Source organism: Cygnus atratus, chromosome 5 (genome assembly GCF_013377495.2).
Source record: "Cygnus atratus isolate AKBS03 ecotype Queensland, Australia chromosome 5, CAtr_DNAZoo_HiC_assembly, whole genome shotgun sequence".
In the NCBI taxonomy this organism is placed as follows: Eukaryota; Metazoa; Chordata; class Aves; order Anseriformes; family Anatidae; genus Cygnus; species Cygnus atratus.
Window position 1 is genome coordinate 20,871,054 of NC_066366.1, and position 14,349 is coordinate 20,885,402.

General features: G+C 36.1%; 1 protein-coding gene across 4 annotated transcripts in view; it reads right to left on the minus strand.

The window, feature by feature from the left end:
* AKAP6 (A-kinase anchoring protein 6) overlaps positions 1-14,349 on the minus strand; it is a 271,026-nt gene that overhangs the window by 17,842 nt on the left and 238,835 nt on the right. For all 4 annotated transcript variants that reach the window (XM_035552112.2, XM_050710844.1, XM_035552114.2 and 1 more), the window contains one exon: positions 12,775-12,990. In XM_035552112.2, the coding sequence (XP_035408005.1) occupies positions 12,775-12,990 (216 nt within the window). The remainder of the gene's footprint in view (positions 1-12,774; positions 12,991-14,349) is intronic.

Genomic DNA, 14,349 nt, shown 5'->3' on the forward strand with positions numbered 1-14,349 from the left:
CACTTAGAAGATGACAAAGTAAAGGACAACTATTTCTTGTTAGGGTGAGAGGTTTATAATTGCCTGCCTTAGTTTGGCTGAGTACAAAATTACAATGGGGAGTATTTCATTAGTACAAAAATACTATTGTCATTCTTCAACATTCTTCTATTACAGTAAAGTTTATTCTAAATGTTATACAGTTTAAACTTGGGCTCAAACTGGAACATGAACTGAAGATTTAAATCTATCTGCATTTCTTATTTTCAGCGGTGTTGAGTCACCAAATCCAATGAGTGCCCTCTACAAAGCAGTGTAATAACTGAGGGGCGTGGAGCTATTAGTATTAATGTTATCAGCATAAATGTTGTTAACATACAACTTTAGAGTATTTGTCTTAACACTAAAGCAATATTCCTCCCCACTTTTAGAAATAAAAAATTATTTTTAAGACCAAGTGTCTTCCTGCTTTGTTCAGTAAACCTGCTGGATGAGCTGTGACTCCGTAAGTTTAGGAACTCATTTATTATTTTGCTACATCAGACACTGCATTTACTCACACAGTGCATCTCTAAACCTAGCTTTCATTAGAGCTGTGGGGAGGCCCAGTCTTTCTCCCTTCTCTGGAGAAGGTGAAGCTCAAGAAGATAATTAACCATGAAACAATGAGGAGGCTTGCTGGGTAAGCACTAGTGTGAAAACAGTTACTCCTCACAAAAGAGGGGAAATTAGCTGGCTGGATAAAAAAGGAAGTGTCAGACTGGAAGACTGAAAGGACTGCCAGCGTAAGTAGATAGCTCTATGCATCATTAATGCAATTTTTTTAACACTTAAACTTCACCGCTTTCTAAATTTAAACGCATTTAAATGTTATGTGTTAGGGGAGATTAATATGCCATTTTAAAATAATTTCTCTTAAACTTTTCATTTTCACATTTCACCAGTTTTAGTCACCCTTCCCACATATGAAAAAAATCATCAGCCTCTCAGCATTGTATTCTTGTTTACAAAGCTAATGTAAACAGAGCATTCTAAAAAGATTCAATTTGCTCATTGTATTTTACAAGCACATTATTTTACATTAAAACAGATATTTTTATGAACAGAAAGTTTGTTTTGATTTTACTGTTTCACACAGTAAAGACTTATGATGTGCGTTTCCTTTCAAAACTTCCTTCTACTCGAACAGTGTTCCCTGAAGCAGCCACATTTTTGGCAGAAATTCAGTTATATGCTATGCCAAAAGAAATAGAATAAACAAACACTGCTTAATGCAGCTGGCTAGGTAATTTACATATTACTGCACACCAAACACGAAGACCTGAATATGGATTAGAGCTACAATGATGACACAAATACCTTATATGTAAAAAGAAATAAAATTCAGATCATCTTTGCTGATGATTTACATCTTATTATTTAATGTATCTTATATTACCTCAGACACATAAATGTATGTCCATATTTAAATATTACATAGATGTGTGAGTTATATTTTCTGTGTATTTTACAGAAAAATGTACTACAGATCTCTTGAAAAGCTATTACGTGGGTACATTTTTCAAAGTTTTCTTCTGGTGAAAGCAGCCTGTTAAATGACTACATCCCAGTTTTTGGAAATAGTAAAACAAACAAACAAACGAACAAAACACAAGCACAATGAAAACCCTGTAGGCATTTCTTGAAACTGCTTTGCCATACATGAAAATATTGTACAGGTAGGCCTCCAAACCTGCAATTCATGTTCTTTCACAAGGCATCTGCCATTTTGGGTAAGATCAAGAGTCCATTCAGCTGAGTTTATCTCCTACAGTGGTCAATAGTGGATGTTTAAGGTTTTTTGTTTGTTTGTTTGTTTGGTTTAAAGGAACAGAATAGTATAGAAGCTGCTATGCAAAATTTGAAAAGTCAGACTGTGGGGACTTTCAGAGTAGGAATTTAATAATCATTAATTGACTTCTCCTCCATTAATTTGTCTAATTACTTACTGAACTCATTTTTATTTTTGTTATCCACAACATCATGTAAGAACAAGTTTCACATTTTTATTACACGCTGCATAAAAAGAGTATTTCTTTTTGATCGTTTTAAATCTCCTGCCTGATAATTTCATTAGGTACCCTGCATTTCTTGTGTTAAGAGAAAGAGTGAATAGTTGTACTTTGTTTATTTTCATGCACTTTTTTTTTTATTGTATCCCTTTCTGCTTACAGCTTATGCACCTCCTATAACATCCTATAATAATGAACAAGGAAACATTGATTAGTCATATACTTTCTGAAGATCCTGCAAATACATTTCCATAATGGTTGGAGGATTGGGGCCCTATTATCCAATACCGAAGACCCCTGTAGGATGGAAATATCTGCTGTACAACCTGTTAGAAAATGAGGCTTCTTCCCCTCTTTCTAAAAATTATTTTTCTTGAGAACTCTTGAAACAAAGTATCAGAAAATTATCTTCAATCACACTCATGAACCATCCTGGCAGAACTAGGGTCATTAGAGTTGCAATGCACCAAGTCATTAAATTAATTCAATAATCACTACTTTGAGACTTTTGTATTTCTCTTAAGTCTAATTTTTTAAACAATGCAGGCCTGAGTCATGATCTTACAATTAGTGAATATTAGGCACCTGAATAAAATAGCGACTTCATCCTGTAATCTGAACACAGTACAATGCAAAGAGTCACTATCGGCTTGGCACTTTTATATATCTGGCCCTATACTTAAATGCCTAAATAGGACCTGAGTTCTTCTGAAACGTGACCTCTATCATTGAAAATAAAAAACTAAACATTTTTCTTCTTTCATTTTAATGAGTTATTTTTGCCATTTAAACAGCATATGATAGTTCTTTCACTATCTGCATAGGCTGGAAACATCAGCTTCCCAGCTTCTGAATATTACATATTTTGCTACTAAAACCAATAATTCCTGAGAATTCACTTGAAGATTTTATGCATCTTACATTTCAAATGAACATGTTTCTGGAACAGGGAATGTCTTACTATCAGAGCTGTGGCAAGAGCTTCACTCACACTCTTTCAACCATTATTTAACGTGTAATACAGAAAAAAAGACAAATAGATTTACACCTGATTGGTAGAATACATGCTACCACAACATAAAGACCTAAGCCTGTTACTGTGATGTTGACTTTTCCCATTAGAGAGTTAGAAAGTTCACATTTCTAGGTTTTATAGAATTGAATTCTGCTGTCCTAAAATTTGAATTTTTGTAATTACTTGATGAATATATATATATATATATATATATATATATATAAAATTATGGCAAGTGGATTTACAAATATTATCTATAAATGCAAAGAAATTAAGAATGTTGAGAACGCATGTAAGAACACACCATCAATGAGGATCAAATGCCATTACCCATGGGAGATATGGTACTTTCCATGAACATATGTTGAATTACAAAGCCAAACGATAAATTGGCATTTTAGATGGCCTCACTGCCATTCTGAATCTCTGAGGGCTTGTAAACACCAAACACTTAAGAAAAAAAAAAATCAGATCAGAGAGGAAGTGTTCCCAACTTTCTACCAGCTATGAAATTCTCTCACCCAACTCAAAAACACCACCAGACAAACACAGTCACCGATAGATCACTGAGAAACAGAAGAATCTTCTGGCCACACGGATGAACACAGAAGCCTCATATATTCCCAAAGGAAAACATTCCCAGCTTCTCACTGGATAACACAGCACCGCTGATCAGCCCTGAAAGTTCCTGAGACACAGCAGTTTAAGGTGTTTAAGTAACTTTAAACTACATTAATTTCCTCTCCTTCTGAAATCACATTTGAACAGATTAAAACTGCATTAACCAGAGAAGGAACACACCCAAAAAAAATCCAAAGAAGTAATTCTTTTTAAAAATAAAAAGAAATATATACAAAATTTTGTGGCACTGTGCCAGTGCATTTACATAGCTCTTCTAACATAATAGAGAAAAAAATAATTCAAAGTATACGTGATTTAAAGAGAAGACTTGACAATCACTGAAGGAGATTGCTCATAGGATGCTACTAAAAACATTAGTCCAGAGGCATTATTTTTTACCCAGTTCAGCCACTATGCTTAGAGCCAATTATAATACCAGGAACTGTATTATCCTGTAACACTGTGACTGTGACATTTTCTGCCTTGAATACCTGAAGTCAGTTTTTCACTATAGTATGAGCTGTGATTAGTGGTTATACATACATATATATAAAATATATATATATGATCAAATAACCATGTTTGGTTTAAAAATCATATACAGTGATACATAATTTATTTATTTTTCTTTTTGCAGCCTTTTTGTTTAAAACCATGATCAGCCACTATGAAGCATTCCCAGTCTTATAAAGAAACCTATCGGGGGGGGAAAAAAAAAAAAAAAGTAAATTTCAGATCCTGCTCAGAAATGTTGTGTGCTTCATCAAAAGAAAAAAAAATCAAAGGGTACTTGGGGTAATTAAGTATTGCAGCAATTGATTTTCTCATTAAAATAGCCTTTACGTCTAATGTAATTTCATTTATCTTCCTGTGCTCACGCCTACATGAACAAAAAAAGTAACTTTCACCTTTCACGTTACAAAGTTTGTTGGATACCCCGGAGAGGACAAAGAAACTAAAGGTGCCTGCAGAATTAGCAAGGACTCATGGAAGAGAAACATGCATCCCAGGGAAGTATTTTCAATTAGTTGAGGTGGACAGTGATCAAGACCTGCTGCTATAGGATGGTGGTTGAACAAGCTGCAAGAGATATTCTTGTAGGTTTCAGTATACTGGAAACTACAAACTCATACCTAATCAACAGCATCATTAGTCTGGAAATTTCAATGCAGAGAAAAGAATTGGAAAAGCAATAATGCTGAACTACTTTTTTCTGTTTTAGGAGGTTAACCTCACAAAGGAAGGGTAAAGTAGACTGGAAGAGGCTCCACAGAAAAGCCTATTCCTAGCATTATCCATATGGAAACTGCTACACGTGAAGACTTTCTTTCCAGTACTCCCTTTTCATTAACTGATAAGAACAAAGAACATGCAAGCAGCAAGGTAGAACTGGTGAATACATTTTCTCCCAAGACTAGCTCTTCAACCTACTTAAATCATCTGAGACTCACGAGAAAGTTAGGAATATGTACCTTTATTTTCCATACTCTCCAGTGGGAAAGCTCAGGCTCACTGTGGCTTGACAGAGACTGTGAAATAGGGGTGCCTTAGTCTCTGGTCCCTGGATTAACCATCAGTCTCTTCTTGCCTAACCACACCTACAACTAAAGAGTCCCATAACATAATTAAAATTAGAGCAACAGCTAAAAGACTGATTCAGTGGCAATGAGCTCAAATGACCACCTCTGAGGGTTTGCTCTCTCTTGATGAGAGAACACCCTGATGAGTTGACTGGAATTTGGATTGGTAATGTCACATGGAGTATTCCGCCTCTGGGTGGTTGCCCAAAATGGTTAGCTGTGACAGAAAATTTTACATTCACTGAGGATGGAAAAGAGTCCTCTATGGAAAGACCTAAATGTATTAATTTTTATTTTTATTCACTCTAAAAAGCTACCACTGCAGGTGTCCACTCAGGAGATTTTCTCCAGAATGTAACACAACATTTATCTGATTTTTAAAAATTAACTTTTACTAAGCTCCACTGTGTCTGCAAGTTTTTACTGAGATTTGCAAAACCGGAAGCATTTTACCAGCTTTAGTCTAGACAGGCCATCTGGACTCTGCATACTGCCATAATGGCTGCCATCATAACTATGGCCATTCTTCAAGAAAATTAAGAGAAATACAGAACTTCTTGCAAGAACATGAAGTGTATCACCTGTCTTTCATAAAGTCAAAGAAAAATTTAGACCTTAGTTCACCATTTATGCAGTTCTGTTTTAGATCTTACAGAAAATCATTCCATGTCACAAATCAGACATGCAATGCCACCCAGAAGCAGAAAGGTGTACAGCACCTCAAGTGTGAGGATGGTGCAGAGCTTAGAGTGATACATCAGAGACTCTACAATCAAAAATATATATATTTTAAGGAAGGAACCTCCAAAGCAAGCCATCTTCAGTGTTGAAAACAAACAGAACAAGATGACTGACAGAAACAAATACAAATACTGTCAAAAACTGCACTATGAAGAGGTCCAATATCAAAACAAAAATGACTTGTGATAATGAAAAAATAATTTATAAAGTTTCAAACATAAGTCATTAAATAATGTGAGGGCTAGATCATGTAAGAGGTATTCAGCACTTTAAAACATGCAGTGCCCCCTCCTCAGCAAATTAGGTCAATCTTCACTTATTACTTTGCTGTATTAGGCACTTCTGTTTCTACATTTTTATGCAAGATTTTTAGCTAGATGTAAAAGCTAGACCTGGCAAAATAATGGCTTGTGAAAAAATTAGAATCCTTCAGAAGCCACATTTTATTTAGTGGAGCTATCTAACAAATAACAGAACAATGACAAATACATTTTTTACCTTTGAATGCAGGGTTTTGTTTTGTATTGTTATGTAGCTAAGAACAAGTGTCAGCCCATGGATTGAAAAAATATTGAACCAGTGAATTAAATATAGAGAACTGAGAGGGGGACTTCAGTTAGCACCATGCCTAGCATTATTTAAAACTGTTTTCGTCTGCAGAAAACATCACAAAAACAGATGAATAGAGTAAAGGGATAAAGATACCTGATCAGAAGCAATATAGTATTTTTAAACAATTTGTTTTTCAAAATGCATTATAAATAATGAAACCAAGTGGATGCTGGTAAAAATACTAAGCAGGGTTTCACACAAGCTTTTTACTTCCTAAGAAACAAACACCCAAGAACCCAAGAAACAAACTTGTGGTAAAAACAGAGTTGCCTTTTTTTTTTTTTTTTTTTTTTTTTAAAGTGAGCTGTCTCACCATTGCAGATTTTCCCAAGTCCTTACAACTCTAATTAAAATGTGGTAATTGGTTATGTTACCTCAATTACCATGATGCATGGACATTGATGCAAAGCGACACCAATTGAATCCCTCGGGTATTATACCCCAAGGCCATCCCATTTATTGTGGCCTTATTATTTTCAATTATGTGCCTGGACGTACAGCATACTTTCCAGCCAATACAGATGGATTTTTTGCTGGACATACAATGTAGTGTGCTGGATGACTTGGGTGAAAAAGAAAAAGAAAAATTTTTTAATTTTCATAGAGCATAGTAGTAGACTAAATCATCAAAGACATGATTATTTCAGATACTTTCTAGACAATGTGAGAATTACAGCACCTCAATCCAAATTATCTTAGCTCAAAATCTCCATTTTAAAAGCATGATTAATACTGTTCCTTCAATAATTGGCCCTCTCTGTTGCACGAGAAAAGAGACTGTCTGCTCCATAAAACAGATACCTTTCTCATTCAGTGAATAAGCAGTCTGGAGAAAAAGCAGTTTCTCTAGTCACCAAAAAGGTAGGAATTCAATTGCAACTTCAGAAGTAAAATCCATTAGAAAACACAGTCTTGTCTCTATGTGAGCCATAGTAGTACGTCAGTTACATGAACTCCAGTATCAATAAAACAGTCCCAGGAAAGCGAATACCAATAGTCACTTCATTGTGAATTCTTACATAGAGACATATCTGACCTGGACAGGACATCAAACTGTGAACATCTGTGGCTGGTGGAATAATTCACTGAGGCTAGATGCATAACTGAAACTGGGTATATCATTGGCTGAGCAAATAATCAACAAAATTGCATAAAACAGCTTACATATTCCCACTTTGACTTAGCTGTTGTAAACTTGCGGGCATGACCGTGACTGAGTCTGTCCCAAATCCTTTTTTAACTGTTCAGTGTTCTTTCATGTAGACTAGACCCTCTAAAGGAAAGTGCATAGAGAGTTAAAGCTTCTCCAGCTGTTGAGTAGGATTTTTAGATGGCAGTTCTGGGTTTAGTTGACTAAAGATTGTTGCTATTGCCGTTGCAATTGCCAGACAGACTCCTTTTTCTTTTAAGATGATTGCCAGCAGGGTCTTGTTAGGCAAACTGAAAGGCATCTGTGTAATTCTGAAGCTAAAATTTAGGTGACAGATAACATTATACCAGCAAACTATGGAATGATAAATCAGGGGGAAAAGAATTTACCACAAAAAAACAGATGGGGGAGATAAAAACCTCTTTTGCTAAAACAGATTAGGACTGCTTCCAGTAAAAGACAAGTGTCTACTGTTTTTTAAAAGTAATCTTTGTTTTTTTCACTGTATGAATACCTCATTCTTTTTAGCTAGATTAACCTACTGAATCTAACCACATTTCATCCTTCTGGGGTGATTCTTATTGATAATTTCAGCTTCTAGACATAACTTTAGGCTCATTAGAAGGACATCTTTTACCAGACTTTAGGTGCTTGTAGTACATGCTAATCTCTTGTTATTTATAAATTTATGGTGCCTGCTCTTGCAAAGGTTGAGGAAAATTAAACACTGTTGAAAAACATCAGTGAAGACAAACAATTCAAAAGAAATCTAAAACCCTTTTGTGGTTAGTTCCAGAATGCATTTGCAATGATATAAGTGGTTCAGATAAGTGACTGGGGACGGAAACAGGACAAAGGAAGATCCCAGTACACAAATCAAGAAGAGAGTAGAAGATGCAAGTGACTCTTGCACTTCTGTAACGCAATAAAATAATTTGGGCTATCTTATTTACTGTCAGCAAGTCAGATGCCGTAATGAGTCAGATGCCATCAGGGTATAAAAACATCTCATTTGTTTTCATAAATTACAGTATTTTGTGGGCAACCACAAATAAAGACTTGTTACCAAGGGATACTGTTTATGTGCCAAGACTGGCACACCATCAAATACAGAGAGATAGGGAAGCAGAAGAAACAGTCCTGGTACCTACCCAAGAAATGACTACACAGGAACTGAGTGAAAAGGAGGGCTAGAACAAGCCAACTCAGGCCAGGGAAGACAAAGAAACCTGAATCCTGTAGTGGCTTGGACATCCTTAAATGTTGAGAATACAGATAGTTTTATCAACATGAGAAATTTGTAGATCCTGACACACTTCAAAGAATCATGTTATTAAATACAAGTCTAGAATGAGAGGTTCCAAAACAAAACAACCCACACTGAAAATTAAATGAGCATCATGATAGCTCTTAATGGCATCCATTTCTGAGCAGAAAAAACAATACAACCCCTGCACAGTGAAAGACAACTCAGACCAGCAAATAATTCCAGACTCCCTCAGGCAAAGTGAGAACAAAGCGGCATGCACCTTGTGAAGTTCCAAGCACTGGGACATCAAGCAAACTGCAGTACTTGAACACTATGCCTCAACTCCCGATCGATTGTGTCCCACACAGAAACACAAGACTCCACTCCTGCTGTAAGAGCAGCACCAAGCTCTAATTAGCACATAACAGCTTATTTATAGTAATGACAGCTACAAAAAGCAAACTGCTTCTACAAGGCAGATGCCCATATGCAAAAGGAGATAGTAGACTTTCACTACAGCAACTTGGACCTCTGTTCAGCCCTCTCTAAGCTATCTCACAACTGCAACTTGTTTCTGCTCTAAGTTTAGTAGAACAGATATATTTACTACAATGAAATTATAGACTTTGTAAATGAAAAAAGTAATTCATCACCTCTGTGGTACCTTACCTTTCAGAAAAATATAGCAGAAACCCAGCCCCATCTCTCTTGGACAGTTAGTTACAGACCTAACAGAGGCTCATCCTTTAGCAACCAAAATTCAAGATTGTAAGAACTCTTTTTTAGTTTGGCTGTTGCAATGTTTGTTCTTGAAGCTCCAGAATTCAACTAGTTTTTCTATTGCTGGTCAGCTAAATAAACCTTTTGCATAGCACTAACCAACAGTTTACTAGAGCTCTCGATATGTTAGTAATATGACTAAAAATATTTTGAAGATGGAACTATCACACAAACATAAAGTGTTCCTCAAGAGAATTAAAAATCTTACTATTATATTTTCTTTCTTCGTTTAACAGCCTTTTCTGTTCCTCAGCGTCACATTTATCTACTAAAACATTCACTTCTCAGCCTATTTCACCACCGACTTCCCTTACTTCTGTTCTAATTTCTTGCTCTCCCAGATTCATTACCATCAAAACTCAAGAATGTTGTCTTTCTGTCACTGATGAGATGACATTTGTCTTCTTTTATTTCTTGACTTTCTTCTCATTTAAATGTGAATGTATTGTTTAAAACTCCTACCTCCAATTTCTATTCAGCTTCATTCTGGCTTCTCACTAATTCTGTTTCTTCCTTTCATTCCACTGAAATTTCTCTAACATTTTCTCATGACCTTTATTTTACCAGCTTCCGTTTTACTTTTGACTCTAGTTGATCAGATTCTCAACAAGTTACTGCTTTGGATTTCTTTGCTTTCTAGATTCTTATTCTACTTCCTCTGTGTTTCTTTGCTTGTCCTTCTTCCTTAGCCTTCCGCTTTTCACTGGACTCCAACAAGCCTTTCTCCTTACCTACTTCCCTTTCTCCTTTTTTAGATAATAATATACACTCACATACCTGCAGTTCTCATCTCTGAACAAAGGGTTCAGGTAAGCTCTGGTACATCTAACCCCACTCTTCTGCCTTTCTGTTAAATAACTCATTCTTGGTGGCCGTTAACATAAACTAAGCACAGTCAAAATGGAATCCTTGCTCTCTCCTTCCCAAACTCCTCTTTTCTTCATGCTCTGTCAGTATCACCATTCTTCCTCTTAGTCAGCTAATCTGGATCAGCTGTGACATCTATACCTCTCTCTCACTAGCTCTATGAACTGAGAGAATCTTAGCATCATTAAGATTTGACATTTTTCCACTGGTCATACAGTTGATCTCTTCTTTTTCCAATATCTTCCTTTGAAGTTGATACTTCCCTCTCCACACATACGTCTAAAGAAAGGATGAAAAAAATATATTTGCTTTTCTCCATATCCTTGTACAATCACATGTATCTTCATCAGCTTTTTACACTTCTTCCAATCAGATCAATTTTTTGAGGGCTTAACTGACTCTCCTCAATTACCCGCACTTAGATTACAGAATCACACACAATCACAGAATCATCTAGGTTGGAAGAGACCTCCAAGATCATCTAGTCCAACCTCTGACCTAACACTAACAAGTCCTCCACTAAACCATATCACTAAGTTCAACATCTAAACGTCTCTTAAAGACCTCCAGGGATGGTGACTCAACCACTTCCCTGGGCAGCCCATTCCAATGCCTAACAACCCTTTCAGTAATGAAGTTTTTCCTAATATCCAACCTAAACCTCCCCTGGCAAAACTTTAGCTCATTCCCCCTCGTCCTGTCATCAGGACCGTGGGAGAATAGACCAATTCCCACAATTATCAGCTGACTACTCCTATGCTCGTAACACCAGCCTTGCCACTCCATCTGTTTTTCAATGATGTCTTGCTTCCCAGCTCCCTCATACATGCCCCTTTTGACTTGTCCTGAAAGATGATTTAAACCCTGCTTCTCCCTCAAGTCACATTTCTACCTCACTACCTAAAACAAATCAGTTAATAAACCAAACAGATGGATGAGCACTCCTGCTTTATAACATCTGATAAAGGTAGGTAGACAGCAGATTATTACCTTCAAAACTTCACTTCTCTACAGCATCCTCCTCACTGACTCACTATTTCTTGGCTGGTTTAGACTGATAGTATTTTCATTCAGGAGCTGCCAGTTTTTCTAAACAATGTATTGTATATTTTAATATTACACTAACACAAACAAACAACTCCAAGAGAAATATAGCTTCTGTTATTTCTTTAAAGGAACTTAAACAAACAGAAGTCAAAAGTAGTATTTCACTACTTAGTTTTAGTCAGAAATAGTGTTAGACAATTGTCAGGAAGTATGTGTCAAGTATTCTTTCCTTTTATTTGTTTGATATAAACCTAAAAAAAAAATATGTAAGCTTGTCACTTGTCACAAATCTCATCAAGGCTCTTCAGTATATGCATTACATAGGGTTATTATTGCTGTCAATGTGGCTCCGGTATACGGACTTCAGCATTATGATAGAACCACAGAACATGCTGAGCCAATTCATCCATTACAGCCAATGGTGTTACAGTAGGGATTATTTTGTCCCCCCTATGGTTTATTGTTTAAATGTAGATACTGCATTGTAGTATAGTTTATGCTGTAAAAAACTGTCTAATTTATGCCACTTAATGGATGGTTTAAGCAGAGTGCTATTTTGCCTCTTAGGAATCATTTCCCTGAGATAAAAGCAAATTAATGCATTTTACTTATATTCAAATAACACAGATTTGTATATTAATCACATACTCCTGGCATTCTATGTGAAATGCACATCTACTGCCGCAATACTAATTAAAAACAGCCTTACTTACACAGAAAATACTTTTTCTGAAATATATTTACAATCAATGAAATATGTCTCTGGGCCCAATTCTGTTAGGTACTGAGAAACTTGGCTTACACTGATTGTTTTCATTACTCAACAGGATCAGATGTGATGAGATTAAATATCCAGCAAACAGAACATGCATATTGTGAATTTATCTTCTTAATCTGTGGTGTCCATACAATACAATGCTTTACGAAAAAGTAAAAAGCTTCACTTGTTGCCAGTAGAGACTGGGAATGGCATCTTCGGTTGGAAGAAAACACTCTGAGATTAACTTGCTTGCCTAACACTGAAAAATGTCTCTGGTGAAAAATGAAATTACAAGAGATATTTTAAAGTAAGCATCACTCACCGAGTCTTTTTCCAATCTCTTCTGTAGCCTTGTTTGCCACTGGACAGCTTGCATGACAATGGCTTCCCACCTCCTCTCAAGGTTTACGATTATCAACTGCATGGACTGGTGATCTGCATTTAGGTTGCAGGTCTCCTGGTCATCCAGGAGGTGCTGGCATAATCGCAGCACTGAGGCTACCCCACGACGTCTCTGTTTGATCTCACAGCATAGGGACTGCAGGACAGACAGATGACAGATGTCACAGTGGAATACTTTACATATGAAAACATGAAGTATTATCTGACAGTTAATGGTGCTAATAGTTTTTTCAGCTCTTCCATAAATTCCCATGCTTAGTGCCAGAGCTGAGTGTTTTATTTTCAGATAAACACTATCTTAATTGCATAGAAGGAGTAAAACTACTTTCAGTCTTCTTCAAACAAATGCCATACATAGCTAACTGTCTCAATAATGTTGAAAGTTTTATGGTGTACACTGGTTTTTTCTTCCTTTTTTTCCATTCAGATGGGAAACATCTGAAACAAGTTACCCTGATAGTAATCAACTTCAGAAATTCTTCAGAAAAAAAATAAGGAAAAAAAATTAGCATTCATGCAATGAGAATATATATATATACACTATATATATATATATATAGTGTGTGTGTGTATACACGCATATACTTCTCAGAAAAAATAAAACAAACAACAACAAAAAACACAATAGAAATCATGGCTCACATGTACCCTGTCAGACCTTAAGGAAGGAGAGTAGAGAGGTCACTATAAAATTCTTTACACATGTTTTTTGCTATCATAAAATATTTCCAGGGTGTTTCTATATTCAAGTAAATTTAGGAATACTATGATAACTGTATGCCTCTTAAAGATAGGTTATTCATTGCATTTATTTCATCACACAGATTGCAGTGCCACAAAGAATGCAGTCTGACGTGAACTGCATGATGGGAGACAATCACTAAGCCCTAATATTGCTGAATATTGATGGGAGCCAGGATACGCTGGTTATATGCCAGAAACCTAAATAACTACATTGAGAGTCTCATTGAATAGCAATATAAATAATGCATCTTACATGCCAAAGCTAGAGATCTACCACCCGGAAGCAGTAATGGCATGGGGTGCTTCTGAGCACAGTTTTATATACAAACACAATTACACTCCATAGTCACTCAACATCAAATCAGGATTTGACTCATAATGTGTTTTTATAATAATATCTACAAAGCTAGGGTACACAATGCACAAATACTTCTGAGGATGACTGCTTCAGACCAGCTTCCAAGACCCTATACTTTTATAGCATTGCATGGCTCAAGTATACAACTATTATCAGAGGCCTGTGCTACTCCTGAATTTAATGAGACTGTGCTCCACACATGGGAGCTTTCCAGATAATTTAAATTGTAACTTGCCAACATCTGGTTCCCTCTGTGGGATGCCACAGATGAAAGTGCATGACCCTATGAGAAAATCTCAACTACCATCTTTTCTGAAGACAGGGTATTTGCCCTTAAACTTCCAGTTAATCATAAGAAGCAAATAAATAAATAAATAAATAGAAATTTAAAAA